General features: G+C 45.5%; 1 protein-coding gene across 2 annotated transcripts in view; it reads left to right on the top strand.

Annotated features, from left to right (window-relative positions):
* ARMH3 (armadillo like helical domain containing 3) overlaps positions 1-19,453 on the top strand; it is a 121,685-nt gene extending 102,232 nt beyond the window's left edge. For both annotated transcript variants that reach the window (XM_054277134.1, XM_054277135.1), the window contains exons 25-26: positions 12,233-12,349; positions 18,016-19,453. In XM_054277134.1, the coding sequence (XP_054133109.1) occupies positions 12,233-12,349; positions 18,016-18,108 (210 nt within the window). In that variant the 3' untranslated portion in view covers positions 18,109-19,453. The remainder of the gene's footprint in view (positions 1-12,232; positions 12,350-18,015) is intronic.
* Positions 19,454-19,970: the final 517 nt, after the last annotated feature.

Below are 19,970 nucleotides of genomic sequence, written 5' to 3'. Positions count from 1 at the left end.
ACCTCACCTTTGTGTCATGTCCTTCCTGCCCATCCAGCATCTGAATGTCTGTGCAGTAAAAGCTCGCTGTCATAGAGGTAAGATGCCTCTTTTCAGTCTTTCTCAGCTCCTCATTCTGTAGACATTTATCCCCTATGGTGTTGGGGCTTGTTGCTGGGAGCATGTGAATGGTGAGAGTGCTGGTGCTGAAGGGGTGGTAGGTCTGATATTTTAAGGACATAAGTGGAAGAAATGTTTATGGGATAAACACTGTGTTCCAAGGCATACAAGGGTTTTTTGTTCTCCAAGTATGTTTTGATTGCAAGATGCCATTTAACCATGCCAGGACTCACTCCTTCTTCAGAGGCATAGCTATTATCTTAGGTTCTGGTAATATGAGGATGAAGGACTAGAAACAAATGAGTGTCAGCAACCTTTGGTGCCTCTGTGTTTATTCCAGAGATTGCACATGGATGTCTTTCTCTGAGAAGGACAGTAATAAGCAACAGACTGATTTCTCAGAAACATCTGAGCTGTTTTCTGTGTGTGGTCCATGCCCAAGGCTCTGCTCCCACTCAGCTTCACCTTGCTGGCTGTCTGCTGGCCAGCTTTCCAGCACATCCATTTCAGTCAAAAAGTGTCTCAGCCTACAGCGTTCATCATCTCATCAGGCCTGCCCTTGCTAGTGATTATCTTGGATGGTAGCCCTTGCATTTCCATTTGTCCCAATAGCTGTTTAAATGTTCCTTTTAAATTAACTTAGCAGTCAAGTTGAAGCAGTTCTGGTTTTGCAGGCAGAAAACGTTTTCTGTGTTGGCTGTGGATGCTTCCAAGCATTAAGGGTCTCGTTCTGTTTCAGTTCTGGTCGTTGCCCAGATGGAGTTTCAGAAGAATGACACATTCCAACAGCACAAAAGGGAATAATTCAACAAATTAAAATGTTAACAAGCTTCACTCCTTCAGCATATCAGAAATTATTTGGTTTCCTAATTTTTGCCCTCACCACAGACTTTGTCCACTCCTTTTCCTCTGCTGTGCAATGCAGATTAGTCTGAGATCCCAAAGTGTGCCTGGGGTTTGTGAGGAGTCACTTAGTTGGGATAGATTTGATTTGATCCCCTTGTCTTGGTAGGAATTCCATAACTGCTGTAATTCTTATAAACCTGACTTGCATAGCTGCATGCTCAGTATTTTAATAATTTCTACTCCTTCTTTACCTTCTCAGTCCCTCCTGATGTCAGTACTGCCTGGTCCCCAGCATCCTTGGTACTTGTGTTTAGAACAGAAGGATTTCTGACTTGCACAGTAGAATGTCTTATTTCTGCAGTGAATGCCCTTGAAGGAAGAACTCCAGACTCTGGACTGCAGGCTAGGTGAGCTGCACTTAGATTGGCTTAAACCCCTTTTGGGACTGCTGCCTTAGAGCAGACATTTTGCAACTGAAGTTTTCTTTTCACTACAGGATTTTCTGTAGGATAAGGATCATCCAGCAGCTTATAGCTGTCTGTTCCAACTCCAGATTTGTAAAAGCCTTAAGAGCTAGAACTTTTATGTGGGTTGAGTCACACAAATTTCCAAGCACTGCCCACCTTTCCTTATTAGCTTGCTACCTTACATACTGCTACTACAGTCTTTCTAGCTATTTGTAGCTAACTAGTTGAGTACAGATCTTCTATTTCTTTTGGGCTCTCTCTTTAGAAGGCATTTTTGCAGACTGAATTTGTAAGTCTCTCAGAATCATTAAACTGTGGGTTTAAGTCTTTTAGATATTGTTATGCAGGAAAGGACTCCTGGAGTCATTGTGATAGGCCTGGGAATGTTGGCTCAAGACTCAACAGTAGCCATAAAGACAAATAGAGAATTAGAAATTATTGGAGAGAGCACAAAAATAGAGGAGAAAAACTGTTGTTTTCACTGTGTAAGTCTTTGAAAACCCATGTTTTAAATCTTGTGTATTGATTCCAATGCCCTTAGTTCATCCAACATACCACAGAACTGCAAAATAGTGCAAATAATCAAACAGCTGTTTGCTCAATGGTTTCTTAACTATCCAGAGTTCTTGCTTGTATTCAAAAATTTTTATTTTCCCTGAGAACAGACTTCAGTTCATTTTCCACATGTAGTCAGTTAGGCAGGTGAGCTTAGTGTTTCTTCTTTCTTGGCTTCACTGCATCTCCTCAGGCCACTGAATGACTGCTTTTTATCACTTCCACTAATTGCTGAAATGTAAGTAGGAACTAGGGAACTGATCTTCCTAATGTCTGCCCCTGCAAATGTGCACCTTCCTTTTCCAGTCCTAGCTGGTTTTCTCTAGCATGTCCTATATTGATTTGACTTACTTTAAATACAAGCATCCACTTGGTTTGTGGCCAGTTTTTTGGCATGTTGGTATTTAGTTTTGCTGCTTCCTTTAATTAAATTTATTCATGCTGTGCAAACCAAGTTTTAAAAGATTTCTGATCATTAAAAAAAGAAAAAACCTAATCTAGCATCCACTTTTTCTCAGCAAGCATCAGACCTAGGACTGTACGTTCATAAAGGCCATTGGCTTGCTAGTTGCTGTAAAAGATCAAAAAGAAAATCAAAATGCATGCCAAGCTCCCTAGCTTTTTGGAGTGTCTGTGTTCTCCTTTCACTTGTCTTGATCTTCAAGTCAGTGTCCTGGTGAGTTTTGATTTGGTTTTATCTCTATGTTCGTCTGCAATCATTATATCCCAAAGAAGTCCATGGTGGCTGTGTGAGGGGCACAAGCTCTCTTGGATCCTCTGCTGATTTCTGTGAACCTGACCAGGTGTCGTTGTTCCAGCAGCCTCATGTGACTGCAGGTGTTTGATTAGACCATACCCAGAATAAGGCTCCCCATTGTTTTTTCCTTGGGCACAATTAGGTTTTGGTTTCTTTGAGCTGGAGCAGTGCACTTACTTCTGTCTGGGTTTGATTGAACAGAAAGGGCTTTGTTGCATATCCTGCCTTAATCTATTCTCTAGACAGCCTTATTCCTGAGCTAGCTGTCGTCTGGGCAAATTTGAATTTCTTTGCTGGAAATGAGTCTCCTCTGGTGTACATCAGGTATCCTGTTGTCATTTCACTAAGGCAATCTCAGCTGAAAGCTGTGTATTTGTGTTCCAGCATTTGCCAGGATGCTTTCTGGCTACTGGTCCTAGAAGGATTTTATTTCAAACTTTTTCTTAAAATCTTCAACTACCATTTTTAAGGTTCTTCTATCTGTCTTTGATTTCTGTAATATCTTTGTATGTCTTGGCTTCTCAATTCAGCTGGAGCAGCAGTTGCCAACTTACAACTCTTTTATCTTGTTTTGGGCACCAAGGTTACTGGTCTTGCTTTGGTCAGTTAAATGGTGCTGAAGAGCTGCTGCTGACTATTTTTTTCCTCTGTGTTCAGGAGGACAAGGTCTTCTGTAAATGGAGAATTGCACCAAAGGTTGCACACAAATCACAGCATTCATTTGCTGAATGCTGGTTAGCCACTTAGGCTGAACGGGTAACATGAATGATAACAGTGAGCATAAGGATGCTCTTGTCCTCTAGTGTGATGGTTTGGTGACAGCAGTTGATTTACTGCTCTGTGAGAATGCAGCTGGTAGATAAAAAGCTTCTCCTGGAATAGCCCATCACTTTTCAGCACTTAAGTTAATTGTAAGCACAAAGGGGAAATAAAAAAATTAACGGTCCAGTCCATTGCTATCTGCAGTGCATTTCGAGCCTTGGCAGAATTGCAAGTGCTCTTACGTACCTAGCAGTGAGAAATGTTTTCATAAATGCCACCAGCTGGAGATAAGGGTTCACAACTCCAAAATGGGCTGTAACTCCAAAATAGCAAATCTATCTATCTCAGGTTTTTATGCTCCTGCCATCATCCTGGCCTTTCTTAACACTGCCTGCCTTTCTCAACAAAATTTCTAAAAACAGGCAAGCTTAGTGGGCCTCATTCAGTTTCTGGTGTATCTCCCCTTCCAAATCTAAATGTCTGCTCTGGAGACTGCTTACTTTATTAACTGATAATTTTTCAGATAATTTGTTTCAGGATCTTTGACTTCTTTTTCTCTGCCTGGGTTTTGAAAGTGCCAGCGTTACTCAGTATATGGAGGTTTGTTCTCTTGGCAGAAGCCCACTGAACCTGTTCTCCTTCCTTGAATGGCACAGAGTTGCCTCCTTTATTTTCCCTGGAGAGCCTGCCCCACAGTCTGGGAAAGAGCACCCAGTGTCCCACAAAGAATACCAGGTTCTTTGTGCCACGTGGGATATGCAGATTAGTATAAACCCACTGACCATCTTTGAAACTGGAAAAGGTGGATTGGATTTGAGAAAAGGCAGTGTGATGCTTTTTCACATGCAATTTTGCTCCATGTGCTCCAAACCTGAATGGGTTGAGCAAGGTGCATTTAACATGTATAGACATGACTTCTTGAAATTACTCTGCAGCAGAGGCATTCCTGGCATGGGTTTTCTGGTAAGGTGGGCATGCCTTCAGCATGAGCTCAGAAGGTGTTTATTGTAGCACAGCACTGCCTAGTCCTGGTGATGGCTGCAGGAATGTCCAGGGTTATCACCACATCAATCTGTTCTGCTTGTCTATACCTCTTACAAATGAAGTGCCCTGACAGCTGTGCACATAGAACCCGTGTGTGTCTCCTTGTTCCTTGCCTTTGTCCTTGGTTGCAGCCTTACTGCTTCTTAAAGTACCTGTTGGGTGTTGGGAATGCCTGTCCTGTGGGAGCTTGGAATGGGCACTGTTTTATTTACAGTTGCTTCTTGGTGGAGCTGGGTAACAGTTTTGGCTTTGAGACATTTCTGAAAGCTGAGTGATTTCCAGATTGGTTGGATCAGTGTGTTTTTTTACCACCATTAAATAAAGTTGAACACCTAAGGCTTCTAATGGATTGTGGGTTTAAAACGTTTCTGAAGCAGATAACTCTTGTCCTAAAATAGGATGCCATTTCTGCTAGCAGAGTTCAGAGAACAACAGTAATTTTCTGAGTGAGCTTATAAATTATTTATCTTTAGAAGAGGCACCTGTGGGCAGAAGAAAAAGACTGTAACCAAACCCTCATGCTCCATGGATAGAAAGTGTTGCCTTTGTAGGCTTGTTCCTTTAAAGATCACAGATCCCTGTGAGATCATTGAACAAACATCTGAGCTACTATATATCATCTGAGCCTGACAGACTGGCTCTATGCTGAGGTGAGAAAAGGGGGTGTGAAATGTCCCTCCTTGATGTGCTAACTAAAATAATAATAATGATAATCTTTTAAGTACCATCAAAACCTTTTCCTTGTGTAGGGAAGTGATGAGGCCTGGATTTTGATACCACTCAAGTGCAGATGTATAAAAGCAGCCTCAGGAAGGATTTGGGACACAGCAAGTTAGACTGTGTTTGGCTGGGCACAGAGCAGTTCACTGAAAACAGCAGGACTGTGAGAAGTGACTGGCAGAGACAGTTCATTTCCAAACTCCAGGAAGCAATGTCCTGGCTAATGCTCAGTCAGCTGAGCAGAGGGAGATTGACACTTTTTAGTCTGTGATTGCCAGAGTAAACCTGGTGGGAGCTGTGTGCAGGGGTCTCTGCACCAACCCAGCAGTGGAGAGCAGGGTGAGGCTCCTCCTCTCCCTATTTCCACTCATCTTTGCTGTGTGCTGCTCAACTTTGTCCCTGTGTCCAGCTCCAGGTACTGAACAAGACTCTCATGAGTTCCATCAGCTTTGGGCTCTCCACAGCAGGGCTGGAGCATGTCCTCGTGTCTCTTTGTTACCCTGGAGCTCATGGGGAGCTGCACCCACCTCTGCAGGCTGTGCTTCTCCCCAGTGACTTCTTACAGTTATTGCCCTGCAATGTTAATGCATCCCACCTCAGTGGCATCCTGTTTCATACCTCAGAGGAGAGGTTTGCCCTTTTTTGCTTCCACTTAATCTTTTGGTCTGGCTGAACTTCTTACAATTGGAAAAATATCCTTCTTCCAGTAAATTTTCCTGTACTCAGGGCAGAAAAGATGATGCCTTCTACTCTGGGAAGGAATGACAGATGTGTGAGCTGGTGGGGGCTGACTTGCAGGCTCATGCTCTCAGCCCACAGCACGAGAGGGCCACAGGTCCTTCACTGCATGTAGTACAAGCTGCAGCTGCTGGATGCAGATCTAGGACACCAGAGCAGGACTGGCAGTGTGCCGTGAGTCTTACATATATGTGGCATGGTTACCCTTGAATCTGCAGCCCCCATCTTTGCCTTTCCCATCTGACCCACTCCACATCCTCTGGATCCACAGATGTGTGCTGTACACGCAGCATGTCCTGGGAATCTGAGTTGTGAAACCATCATAGCACCATCTTTCTCCTCCTCTTCCTCTTAGCATTCATGAACATGGAAATAACAGTCATGGCTTGATCAGTGTGGGGGTGAGGAGTGGTGCTAAAGCATCAGCACTGCATTTAGCTCCAGGATAGCTGCAAAGGTAGGGCAGTGTTGGGTCAGACAAGAGCTCTGAGCTGCTGCTAGTCCTGGATGGATGCTTTTCTGGAAGCCAGTGGCAGTGGCAGCTGCTTCCATCATGTGCCTGTAGCATTGCCAGCCTTAGTGGAGCCTCTCTCTGAACTTGGCTCCTGCAGACAGAGAAAGAGGAAAGGGAGAAGGAGATGGGTGCAGCTGGGGTTTGGGCAGAGTCTGTTGGGAAATGTGGCAGCTGTGTGTGTGTTTTTATTTAACTTCTAATTATTTAGTTATGTTCTTTCTCTGTGGTGCTTCTGGGGATTAATTTCAACAAAGACTTCAGCCTGCATCAGCAACTTTGAAGTTGTTCTATGAGAAGTGTGATAGCACTTGGAAAAAAATTGTTTTCTCTATTAATTAGAAGTTACTACTGTAAAATTGATGTCAATTATCCAGCACTTTATTATGGAGAGGCAATAGCCTCTTTGTAGTCCAGGTGTCAGCAGCCTTTTCATTACAATGAGAAATGTTGCAATTCAGTTGAATTCATGAAGAGAAACACTCAGGGACTTTAACTTGTTGTTGAGATTAAGGAGGAAGAAAAAGGGGAAGATTTGTACTAAACCTGGAATAAACAAGCCCATTTGATGACTGCAACGTAAAATGCACATTTCTAGTGGAATAGGAAAACCCTAGAGTCTCTTCCTACAGCCTCCACCCTCTGAGCTGAGGGGACAGACTGCTGAGTTTTGTTGTGGTGCTTTGTGCTTTGACTGAGTTTGGGGGGTGGGACTGCCTGACTTCCCTCTGGATGTGGTACACAGACAGTGCCTCCACACCTCTGCAGGGTGCACAGAAGGCATGTTTGGCTGCCCTCAGTCCTGCCCTGTTGTGCAGCAGTGCTGATGAGAGGCTGGCATTACATGCCTCACAGGCTGGCTGCTCCATCCTCTGGCAGGGAACAGATGGGACAGAGCCTCTGGCTTTTCTGTCCTGTGGGGCCTTGCTAGTCCTGACCTGAGACACTCCCCCATCCATCCCTGAGCAGCTGGGAGTTGGTGAGGGGGCAAGTGCATTTTAACCTGGGCATTGTTGGGGGTGTTTTACCTTTTGCTTGGTGTGAGATCATTCAATCTGTGTCATGGTACTTAATGACTGTCTTATGGGCATGGAGAGGCTTTAGTGAGGTACTGGTGATGCTGACTGATTGCATTCTTGTGCTTTCCTGTGCTAATTAAAAAGACAATGTAGAGACCTTGGTTTGTTCTTGTTTCTGTTTTTCCTTTTATTTTTGTCATTGCCTGTGCATGCTCCCTGGAACCTACCCACCACCAGGTCCTTTGCTGGGTGCTGTGAATTGCTGGTGCTCTCTAATTTTATGTTCCAGTAAGGCAGAGACTGCAGATGCAGATGCTGAAGGATTCTGCAGGTTAAAAAGTTACTAAGCAATGAAGCAGATGATGTCTGCTAGATAGATGGGCCCTAGAGCTGCATGTTGCCCATTAGGTTTTACTGCTGGTGCAGCTCCCTCTGTGGCATTGCTGCTAACAGCAGCAGTGCTCTCCTGGGCGCAGTGGGGATAGGAGAGTGCTGTAATCCCTGTGTTTCTCCAGGACAGGATCTTGCAGGAGGACTGGTCTCTCCTGGGGGAGTGCAGTGTGTTGGCTCTTGCTGAGGATCAGTCAGAGGGAGCAGCTCTGGTGCAGTAAGGAAAAAGTCAGTGACTAGTACAGCAAAATGATGCTGTGTTTTGAATGCTGAAAATTTCAGGGCAGGGGCAACTGCTTCTGGGGGAAATGGTTTCAGAGCTTGTGTGAGAGGAGGCCACTGACCCAACTGACCAAGATTGTCCATCCAGTTTGCAAGGCAGTGGTAGAAGGAGCTGGTGGATGGAGCAAAGTAAGGAGCCACAAGCTGGGAAATAATCTTGTTCCTCTGGGTGCAGTGACCTGGCATGGCAAGGGTGGGATGCTGCACCGAGCTGAGCCCCACATCAGTCCCTCCTTTGGAAGCCAGCCCTCCTGCCATGTTCCTGAGGGGTTGCCTCTACTCACAAGCTGTTGGTATGACTGGGGAAGGAGAGTTTTATGGGGCATGGGCAGTTGTAGCTGCAGGAGGAAGCTGAAATCTGAATGCCAGAGAAAACACTTGCTGTTCAGAGCAGCTCCTGAAAAGTTGGTTTGGGGACACACATGCAGGGACCTGAATCTCCAGCATTTCCCTGGAACTTCTGGAAAGCGGTCAGAGAGTGAGTGGTGATAGGGGGTTAATTCGATGGCAAATTATCTTTAAATTACAGCGGTACAGCTCCATTGAGTTCTGGTTTGTTGCAGTGGAAAAAATGAGCAAATATAGCCTCTGGGGCTGATACAGGTAACTGCAGGAAGGGAATTCAGCAGCCTTCTCTCCTCTTGTATTGACCCTGTCTGAGTTGCTGGCTTCCATCATACTGCTTTTTAAAGACTCTGATCCCCCTAAGGTAACCTACAAAAGGACTTTTAGATTGTGACTCCATTAGGGTTTGTTTGTTGGTTTTTTTGGGTTTTTTTTCCCCACTGTAAAGATCCAGTAAACTATTAAAAAAAAAAAGCAAAAAGCTTCCCCTGCATGTTTATCCTTGCAGTCTTAGGGGTGTCACATCAAACTCCTTGAAGATCATCTACAGTCCAATTTCATCTGTCCTTGCCTGACACTGAAACTGGTATTTTTCCAGCTTCTCATGAGATGGTAAAAATCTGAATGAGTATTTCAAATCTGTTTGGAGGAACAGCTAAAAAGCCTTTCCCTTCTCATACTCGACCATCTTGGAATTCATGTTTTCTAGACATGAGACTTCCAAGAAGAATGGGTTGAACAAGACTTTGAGGGAGAAATGCTTTAATCTCAAAATTAAATTGCTCAAGTTCCTTTGGATCTGACAGAAAGTGCAGATAAAGATCTTGTGTGTTTAAGGAAAAAGGCTGTTCTTCCTGCAGTAGTTTTCCTGAGCAAAAGTCAAAGCAATGTGTAAGAAGGGCAAAGGATGCTAACATGCAGTCTTCTATTACACCAAGGATGTGAGGTTTTTTGTCATCTGTGTAGGAAGTTGATGTCTTTTAAACCTTCCTGTTAGGTATTCTTAATACCTTCTGCTGCTCTTTGACCTGTCCTCTGTCTAGCAGCTGCATCTTAAAGAGCAGATGAAGTCATCTCAAGGATGGCAGGTCCTAATCTCAGTAATAGCTTCTATCCATTACAAGGTATGAGGTTGAAATGATCTGTGAGTGGGTTTATCTCAGATCCCACGTAGCATTTTTTTCTCAGTAGCAGCAAGAAAGGGAAATTATCACGCAGTGGGGAGAAGCTGTTTATTTTTAACTTACCCTTTCTTTTTAAGTTCTATTTCATAATTAAAGGAGATAGGAGTGGAAGCCAATGAAATACATAGTGAAGGGATAAGCTGATCTCAAGCTCACTGCAGAGATTACAATAAGTAACAGAGTAGAGAATTTGGGGGCCTCTTTTCTTCCCTGTCCTCATCCTGAAGTATCAAACTGAGTTCTTAGCTGCCTTTCAAAGGTGATGCAAGCAGACAGATTTAAAGGATTCTGGTTACAGAGCTCACTACTGCTCTCAGAGTTTACTTCTCTTCATCATGGTTTGAGGATGCCTCTTTTGACTATCTGAAGAGATCTCTACTCAGAGCTAGCAAGGAGGAATCCTGATTATTCCTAAAGAAACACGTGCATCCATTGAGCAATCACAGCTGTGGGGCACAGTGCACACCTGTGTGTATGGGAATACAGGGAGACTGAAGGGAAGGTTCCTGGGGAGTCAGGTAACCCTGAATGAAATGCCTTTGCTCTTGAATTACTGCTGGAGAATCCTGTTCAACTCCTCACCTTTCAAATCAGGATTTTTCTCTGCAGCTTATTAATCTTGATCAATTTGGCTTCCTCTGATTGACAGGAGCAAGCTGCCAGATCCTTTATTGCTAAGAAGAAGGTGCATTATGCTATTACACTGTGTCCCTAGTGGATAGTTATTCCTGTGCCCAGGTGGCATTCTTTCATCATTGCTCTTGGCTCTGCAATACTTCTTGTAGCTTCTGCACACAGGAGCAAGAAGGGCAGGCTGAATTTGGAGATGGATGTCATTGCAGGGAGTTCTTTCTGCCAGTGGAGCTGACAAACAAAACAGCATTAGGAAATGAGTGCTGGAGAGGAGGCTGTGAGCCTTTGCAACACTGGCAAGCTGTTCTTAAATAACATTGCAGAATCAGAGTCAATGCAGTCGGAAAAGGACTCTGAGACCTTCATCCAGATCCTTATTCCTCTCCCTAGCTTGTGTCTGCAATGCTGCAGGACAGTTGAGCTGCAGAGACTGCTGTGTGACCATCTCACCTGGGAACCACTTCTGGAACCCCCTTTTTGCCCCCAGTCCTCATTTGGATGATTCCCTGTAGCTTCTGCCATCTCAGGCCCTAGCATGAGTATCTCTGTGCACCACTGCCACGTGCAGAGTTTGGGAGAAGCAAGCTTTTGAATGAACCCTAAGCAACTTTAGATTTCTTAGAATAAAAAATGTAAGGACAAGATATCTGTAAAGGGCAGGAGCTGCCAGCTGCCTAAAGGAGCAGTTGACAGTAGTGCTTACACTGTTGGGAGTACAAGAGGAGAAGTGCAAGGGCTCCTTGTTGTTCTGGTCACTGCTGTCTTCAATCCTCTGCAATGCTCTTCTTAGGATCTGTTCTGAGTTGTGATGCCTTGGAGCAGGGTCCTCTCTTTTTGCACCTTTTACCAACTGTCTTCCTGGCTGAAGCTTGTCATGAGCTGGGATTACTGCAGTGCAAACCTCAGATGTTCATATTCTGTTTAGCTCTCAGAGCAAATGGCAACAGCCTAAGAGTGAAGTTCCTGTGTTTAGGAGAATCATTTCAGGCATATGTTTGCCCAGGAGTGTTAACCTCTATGGTTCCTTGTAGGAAGATTGTTGTCACCAACCATCTCATAAGTGCTTTGAGGAATATGTTAGTCCATGCAATGCTCTAAAGCTAAAAATCATTGTGGGAGTCCCTCTTGGTGTTCCCTAGTTAGGAAAATGGATGGTTCAATAGAACAGAGATGTGTAACTGTGAGTTTGCAAGTATAACCCAACACTGGGAGCAGAGTAAGGCAGTAATAAAAGCTGGAACTGCTTTGGTTGTAAAAACCAAAGAGAGTAAAGGATCTCCTGGGCAGAAAGACCTGGATTCATGTCTTCCTGTCTTTCTAAAAGCTGGGTCCATACCAGGGCTGGTCTTCTCTTAGTGCTGCTTGTCAGAAGCTTGTTCCTATCAGGAGAGACATGCAGTGCTCTGTATGAAGCTGACCTGAGCAGCTCTAGAAGCTGGTGGTTTAGCAGGCTGTGAGTGGTGATTCATGAGCCAGGAGGGAAGCGTGGTGACAAAACTAACCTTGGGACTGTGGGACTGGGCAAATCTGTATTTGTATTGTGCTTCTGTGTTGCATCTGGGTGTACATGTGGTAATTAGCTGCTTGGTTTATTAATATGTCTAATTCTGATGACAGAAAGCTGCTGCTGTCATGGATATAGGTTTCATCTACCATTCTCATGAGTGGAGAAATTCTGTAAATTTCAGGACTGTTCCTTGGCATTAGGAAGCCTTTAGTGCCCAGCTCCATGTTGTTAATCATGAGCCAAATACTGGCTGTTAAAGCCATCTCTGTTGTGAAAACAGGTGCCAGAGCTGTGATCTATCTCAGCCCTGCTCCTCCTGTGCTGAGGAGTCTGTGATGCTGATTCCTGTGCTGTGTCTGGCTGTTGCTGGCAGGTTTTGGAGGTGGTGAGGTCCAACTACGACACGCTGACGCTGAAGCTGCAGGACGGGCTGGACCAGTACGAGCGCTACTCGGAGCAGCATAAGGAGGCTGCCTTCTTCAAAGAGCTGGTAAGCTGCCCTGCCTCTGAGCAATCAACAGCCCCCTTCAGAACCTTTGTTATGGCCTGGCCAGTGGTATTTGGGGTGTAGCTGAGCAGTCCTGTTACTCCATTGGACTGCCCCCAAAGACAGGGTGTAAATTTGTATGGGGAGGAGCTGACTGAGCTGGCTGTTCCCACCTGGGGTTAATCATGCAGAGCAACTTGGCTTTTTTGCTGTTGTTAAGGCGACCATGAAGTTTGGGACTAGTAAAACACCTTCCTGCTCATTGCCTTCCTCCTTCACTCACAAAAAAAGGGTTTCCAAGCATAGAAAGTGAAGGCATTCCCTAGAAATGTCTCCCTCTGCAAGAAGAGAAGACTGATGGTAGGAAGACCCACAAAAATTATAGAGCAAAGACAAAAATGAGTCTAAATAATTCAGGTTGGTAGTTATAATTCTTCAGCAAGTCAGCTTGCTTACCCTTCTCCAGAGAGCACTGATGGAACTTTTCTTGTCCACATGAGCAATTTTCATGTCCACTGCTACATGAGCATGGAGGCAGTGTTTTTGTAGTGACTGGTGTGTGAGGGAAGCCTCACTCTTGAATCATTACACCTTCACCAAAAGGGAGGGATCTCTAACTTTGGCAGCCTTCTCCACCAGTCTGAGAATTGATTCTTTCTCCCAGTTCTGTCCCTGCTGATTGATGAGTAATTGATGCCTGCCTACTCTATCACGAGTCTCCATGAGTTGGGGCATGTTGTTGTGCATCCCTCTGTCAGCTCTGCTCCAGAACAGGCACCTGAAATGGTTTTGTTTCCTTTTACAGCATGCTTTTAACTTTCTTGGGGTCATTCCAGCCCTGACACTGGGTAGTATATGGGCAAAAGCATTTGCAATTGCTTCTGTGCTATTTTTCTGTGTTCTTTTGTGCCTGTTTTTGTCTCTCTGGCCTGCTGTTTGACACAGCTTTCCTGGAATACAGCAAAGAAATTTGGCCATAGCCTTCCTGTGACACAGGCTTCTTCTACTACTGTACTCTAGAAATAAGACACATTCCCATTTCTGTTGTCATCTCTTCTGTCCCAAGGGCTCCCACCCTCAGCCAGCATCTCCTTCCCCTTGGCCACATGACTGCCCTGCTTCCTGCATGTCCTACTTTCCACTTGGCCTGGCAGAAGCTCAGGCCAATCATGCCAATTGATTAAAATTACATTCTCAGTCCTATGGTCATCACAGCCACGAAACATTTCAGCTAAAATTATTTTCTTCCTAGATCAATTTCCTATTTTTTTTTCAAAATCCCAATTTTGTATCATTTAAGAATCTGTTTACCATAACCAGCCCGTCAACTCCCTGGTGAAAATTGCCCATCCAGGTACCCCTGGGACCCTCTCCTCAAGAGCATATAAAAGCCTGAATAATTACTGTATAAATGTGCTGATTTGACCCAGTTGTGAATCAGTTTAATCCACATCTCTAGATGCCCTGAGAATTGGGACCCTATTAAATGTTCTTTACTCACAGCTACAGAAAATCCCCTGCATTCCATTAAGCTGTTGCCTCGGCGCAGCGGGGAATGAACCTGATACGTTGTGATTTGTCTCCAGCAAATCCACTTGGCCTCCCGGCCTCCTCGCTCTGCTTTTCTCTAGGTGCACAGTAACTGATGGCTCTATTAATTGTTCAAACAACTCATCAAAAAGGCCCTAATCTGCCCTGTCCTTCTCACAGTCCCTTCAAACCAGGTACTTGCTTTCTTTTTGTGAAGCTTTTGAGTCTTTACTTCAGTTTCTCTTGCTGGTCTGATGCTGGATAATACCCCCCTACCCGGTGCTTTGGGTTAAGCCTCGGAGGTTTGCAGGATTTCATGGAGGGGGCAGAGGGAAGTTGCTGCAAATCTCGTTGTGAACTGTACCAAAAGTTCAGGGCTGGTGGTGAACTCCAAGTTTCTGAACTCACATTGTTCCCATCAGGTCTTCCTGGACAGGATCTGTTTGCAAGTAATTCTTTCCAGATTCTGCCAGGTTTTCTTATCACAGTCTGCAAATGTTTACATCAAAGCAAACCCTTCTTGGGTGGGGAATGACACAGAGGAGACATTTTCCTTTTCAGCTGCCTTTTTATCTCTCTTTGCTCCCATTAAGTAGGTGAGCAGAAGCTTCCCCAAGCCATTCTGGGGGCTCCTTTATGCTTAGAAATCTTGTTCTCACTCCTTTGACCTGCTTTGCTAATTCACTGCTTCACTTCTTCTGCTTTGCCTCAGTGCTGCTCTTTCTTGCTAATCCCAAAGAAGAATCTGCTTTCTTCTCCCATTCCCTTTACAAAGAGGTTTTCAAAGGCTGCGATACTGCGGCCACATTGTGGTGGAAGGTGATGTGCAGATTGTTTTATCAGCTGGGTTTTTCAGCATGTTGTGCTGCCTTTGAGGGGCTGAAGGAATGAAGTTAAGAAGTTTTCTTAGACTTTTTATTTCTTTTCCTTTGAAGCCTCAGGGATGTCATTTGAGGTCTGTGCTGCTTTGATAGAAAGAATGGTTTGGATGTGAGCTTTTGGACCCTCACATTGCAGCTGGAGGAATGTGTGGAAAGAGATTTCAGCATCTTTCCAAAGCATTCACTGTCTCTGCAGTTAGATAGGTTTCATCAGTCTCAACATAGTCTGATTAGGGATTGATTTTGACTGGGGAAATTATCTTAATTTGACTTTTAATTAAGTGTAGTAGTCAGTGTAAATGTTCTTCCCATTGTACAAATAATTTAAGGACTGCTTGTTGATTAGGAATAGGTTTAGTTGATGAGACTTGCTGTGAAATAGGAGTGTCGGTACAACCTTGCACACTTCCAGCTCTGATGACACAAAACTAAAATTTTATCATGTTTCCTCCCCATGGTTAATGCCCTTGTTTCATCCATTCTTTCATTTACTCATTCTTCCACAGGTGATGTCAGTATTTTGTGCATTTTCCATTTTTTCAACATTTGTGGACTGATAGTAAGAAAACAATTTTAGAGTTCTTCTGTCCCTAATTCTCCAGGATGCTCCATACAGAAGCAAGAGATGACATGTGCTCTGCTTGTACTTCCTAGCAGAATTAATGTTAAAGCTCTGACCTTAATTTCTGGAGTTCTGGGGCCATTGTGTAAGTCTGGAGGGATCTGGTAAATTCCAGGCTTGGGCTGCCCACTGCACCGAGAGCTAGGAGGAGTCCTGGGGTGTATCCTTATGGAGCAGCTTAGGTGCACTATAGGAAGCTTCTGAAATGCATCCTTGTTACAGACTGACACCTCCTTGTGTAACTGTCTGCTCTTCCAACTCCAAAAGGGAGATAAGCTCTGGCTCCCTGTGCTGAGCCCTGGTGCTGGAGATAACTTGATTTAACTTTAATTTGAGCTATTCTTACCTTTTAAGCGGGTTGGCTCCGGCTGCCTGATGCCTCACAGCAGAAGAAATGCTGGGCAGAGATTTGTGTAAACGTCATTCCTGTGTGTTACCATGCCCACTCTTCTCACCAGGGAGATCTACATTCATCTAGACTGCTCTTGACCAAAGTTTGTGTCTAAACCTGAAGCTGTCTTTAAATGAAACTGGCTCCACAGTAGCTTCAGGTGAGCTCCTCCACTGCTTCACAGCCCATAGGTTTTAAAAGTATTTCCTCTTTTCCTGTGTAAATCTTCTTTGTCTAAATTAGGCTGTGTATTTCTTGCCCCATCCCTGGGGAGCCAGATAAATATTACTCACTGTTCTCTTTCTGACCTCATTTTACATAATGGAGTGTGTTTGCTCTATTCCTCCTTCTCTTTGCAAACTAATCAGGCTAATTAATTTCTTGTGCTCTACCCCATAGCTACAATTTCTGCTAAGCCCTGTGTTCTCATTGTGCCACTCCAGCCTCACTTTCTGGACTTGCAGAGACCCCTTCTTAGAGACCTTGATGTGTATACAAGCTGGGAATCTTCTGCTGCTGGTGCCTGAGTCCTGGCAGCAGCTCCTGAGGCCAGGAGCTCATTACTGCTTGTACTTTGTGTTGCTGGAACCCACAGAAATGCTTTTAGTCAGAATAAGGATACTGCTTATAGCATCTGCCCCTTTTCTTCAGGCACTGATATTCCCCAGAGCAGAGAACTCCCCACAGCTCATTGTTGTGTTCTTTCCTTCTTGTAAGAACTGACTGGATCGTTGGAGCACTTGGCAGGACTGGTACCAAATCCTGTTAGTGGGACTCCTGTCTCCTGGCAGCAGGTCAAACCTGTGCCAGCCAGTGCTCTGGAGACCCCTTGCAGTGGTGTTTAACACAGGGTACAACCGTGCTTATCTTGCAAGACGTGGTCCCAAACTATTTGAGGATGGAGTAAGTCAAAAAACACCTAAAGTAGAGAGTTGAAGGGGTGCTCCAAGGGAACAAAGATGCTTGGGGTCTCTGCCAAGCATCCTGATGAAGGAGAGTTTGTGGTTTCTGCAGATAACATAAAACTCAAGTACTTTGTCTCTTAGTACAGACATCTTTGCTGGCGTGCTCGGGTTGTTAGGGTTTATGCAATGGGGCTCACTGGGGTTCATTTCACAGCTTTCCCTGTTAACCTTCCCAATTTTGCTTTCCTTCCCTTTCTTACACATTCTGCCTTTTGGGTAGCTTTCTGCCCTTTCAGTGTGTTTTTCTCACTGGGTAGCAAGTGAGAAAAATGTGTATATATATGCTCTTCCAGCCCCTGGTATTGGATTCCTCATTATGCATCTATAGAATTCTTCCTCCAGTGCTTTTAGAAAGTACAAAACACTAACCAGGTCAGCAACAACCTTATTATCACAGGCTCCGAGTCTCTGGGAACTGTAATCCTGTTGTTTGGATGAGCTTGTGTCAGTTTTGCTTTCTGTCACTGCTGCACAGTCGCTGACACAGATGATGTTTGACTTTGTTTTCTCGTTGCCAAGTGCAGCTGAGACTGAGCCCAGTCTGGGGCCTGCGTATTTGGCCAAGGAGTCTGCTGGCACGAGGGGGGAAGGGAAGCTGCTGTCAACAGGGCTGCCCAGCTCTTCTTTGTGCTCTGTGGGTGACCAGAAGTCTGGGTGTCATTGAGGGATAAAGGTGTCTCTTCTTCAGAGACAGCCAGTGAGCCAGCTGCATGTGCACAGCACTCAGAATACACACAGCTGGCTCTGAACCCAGGGGTTTCTGCCAGCCTGGGTGATAATTTGTGTTTACAGCACAGTGGCATGGCCTCTGTCCTCCCCTTCAGTCTGTATCTTTGGCTCTGGTGTTCTGGAGCAGGACAGAGGCCATGGCACTGCATTGATCTGGGAAATGCTCACTGGCACTCTGGTGGGCATTGATAAAATATGGTCTTTAAGCTGCAGCCTGGGAGTGCTCACTTCCCCCATCTCTTTGTCCCAGAACAGGAACTACATCATAGCTCATGCATCCACACAGAGCATCTTCTCCCATCCCTGTCTCATTGGGAGTTTACTCTCCTTGCTGGGATGCCACTGTAGATATTCCTGTTTTTCCAAGAAACACCTGAACCTCAGCATTTCCTTGCTAGGCTGGAGTCTCAGTGAGAGCTTGCTGCAGCAAGTGCTGTGCAGCTGGAAGTGCAAAACAGCTCCATGCTGGGCATGGAGGTCAGCAGTGTCAAAACCGCCAGGTTCATGAGGAGCCAGGACATGGCTAAAACATCTCGTTTTGTTTCTGTCAGGTTCGCTCCATCAGCATCAACGTGAGGAAGAACCTTGCTTTCAACACGCTGAGCCAGGAGCTGCTGCTGAAGGAATTCTCGACGATCTCGTGAGGCGGGGACGCTGCGGCAGCGCGGGCGGAGCCGGGCGGCCCGGTGGGCAGGGACACTCCGCTCTGCGGCCGGTCCCCTCTGCCTGCGGAAGGGACTGAGTTTCTTTTAGGGGAACGCCTTGCTGCTGTGTGTCTGATCCCAAAGGAATGTGTTTAAACTGAACTTGGGCTGAGGAGAGCTGATTGGCACGTTGAGGAGGAAGCAACTTTTTATGGTGCCACGGGAGTGGGCAGCCATTCCTGTGACATAGCAATGGGAGATTCCCTCCACAGCCTCAGGGAAAATGCACTGGAAACCTTTGTAGCAGAGCTGGGGAGAGCTCACAACTGAAATAATAAAACCAGCCCAGCTGTGTGAAACTGTTCTGGGTAGAGATTGCTCACCTGCTCGATGGGGAAAGCTCTTTGGTCCCAGGTGAGGGCTGTTCTTGTCCATCAGCCTGGGTCAACGTGTCCTCCTGTCATGTAAGTCAAATCCATTGCCATCCCATTGGGAATGGCTTTGGATTATAAAACAGTTTCCCCAAGGAGCAGGCCTTGCTCACTGCTGTCTCCTGATGTCAAAAGGTGTCACTTCAACCAAGCCATTGGAAAAGGGGAAACTTTGCTTCCAAGGCTGTTGGCTTGCAGGGTCCATTGTGAGCCAGGATCCAAGAATATGGGTCATCAAACAGAGCACTTTGCTACTGGAGACCAGCTCTGCTTGGGGTCACTGTTGCTTCCGGTAGCCCCAGCTCATCTGCTGTTTCTAAGGTAGAGGGACATTTTTAGATATTTGGTTTTCATGGGGCAGAGGCTGACTCCTTCTCCCCACTCACCTTGTTGCCCATCAGAGACCGCTTTGCGACAATCCTCCTCTTCCTCACGGGAACATCTGCCTTTGCACATGTTTGCAGGTGCCTGGTGACCTTCATAAATGAAGAAGTCTCCAGTTTTTCCTTTGTGTGTAGCACACAGTTAAAATGCATCTGGAGAAGTAGTGACTTCACTTTCCTGCCCTCCTGTCTTCACCAAGCGACGTTCAGCCGTGTCTGCTGAGGGCTTCCCAAGGAGCAGCTCTGGGATGATGCTCTGGGGCACAGGCACCTCTCTGCTCCCAGAGCCAGTGCTGCAGAGGTGCCCACATCTGGCAGAGCCTGTTTAGAGTGCTGTGTCAGGCTCCCAGCTCAGGAATACACAGCATGAACACCTGTTCCACACCTGTTCCCTGCTCATGCATTTTCAGCTCCCAGCACTGATGTTATGATACTAGGATCTGGCCTGACTTGGTGGACTGAAGTAGAGAAGTTATTTACATCCCAGATCCACAGGTTTTTTTCCTCCCCCTAGAAAACAGATGTTTTTTTTTTAAAGTGCCTAGTCCTGCTCTTAGCCTTGTAGGTTAGTGTGAGTAATGTGGATGTCATGCTCATTTACTACCATTTTTAGGCAAGGCTTTTTTCATGCTATTGTGCGTTAATTGTGTTAATGTTTCATCTTACCTGCTATGAGCATGGGAAACTGAGAGCTGTGTCCTTGGCCACCCACTGGGCACAACACTGATGACATCCCTGTGTTTTCCTTGGGAGCACTGGCTTCTCTCAGCAGATAAAACTGTTCCTCAGCAGGGAATTGTCTGGCTTTTAACAGCTAAGCCAGACGTTTATTTGCTTTCTGCCATGCAAGTGTATGGGAATGTGTATGTGTCAGAGGGACACTGCTTAGGGGAGAGCAAGCAGGCTCCATAAAATCACTGCTTGAGAACAGGCCAGGGCATGTAGAGGAGGCAGCTTCTCCAGTGGAAAATGAGGAACAGTTGTTTGCAGTACGTGGTGCCTGTCTGGGGGGATAGAGGGGGATCTCACCCTCTGAGGGGTGGGATCT

The sequence above is a fragment of the Melozone crissalis genome, unplaced genomic scaffold, assembly GCF_028551555.1.
Source record: "Melozone crissalis strain CALT ecotype California unplaced genomic scaffold, PUWL_Pcris_2 ptg000019l_1, whole genome shotgun sequence".
NCBI lineage: Eukaryota > Metazoa > Chordata > Aves > Passeriformes > Passerellidae > Melozone > Melozone crissalis.
This window is presented reverse-complemented; position numbering and strand designations above follow the sequence as displayed.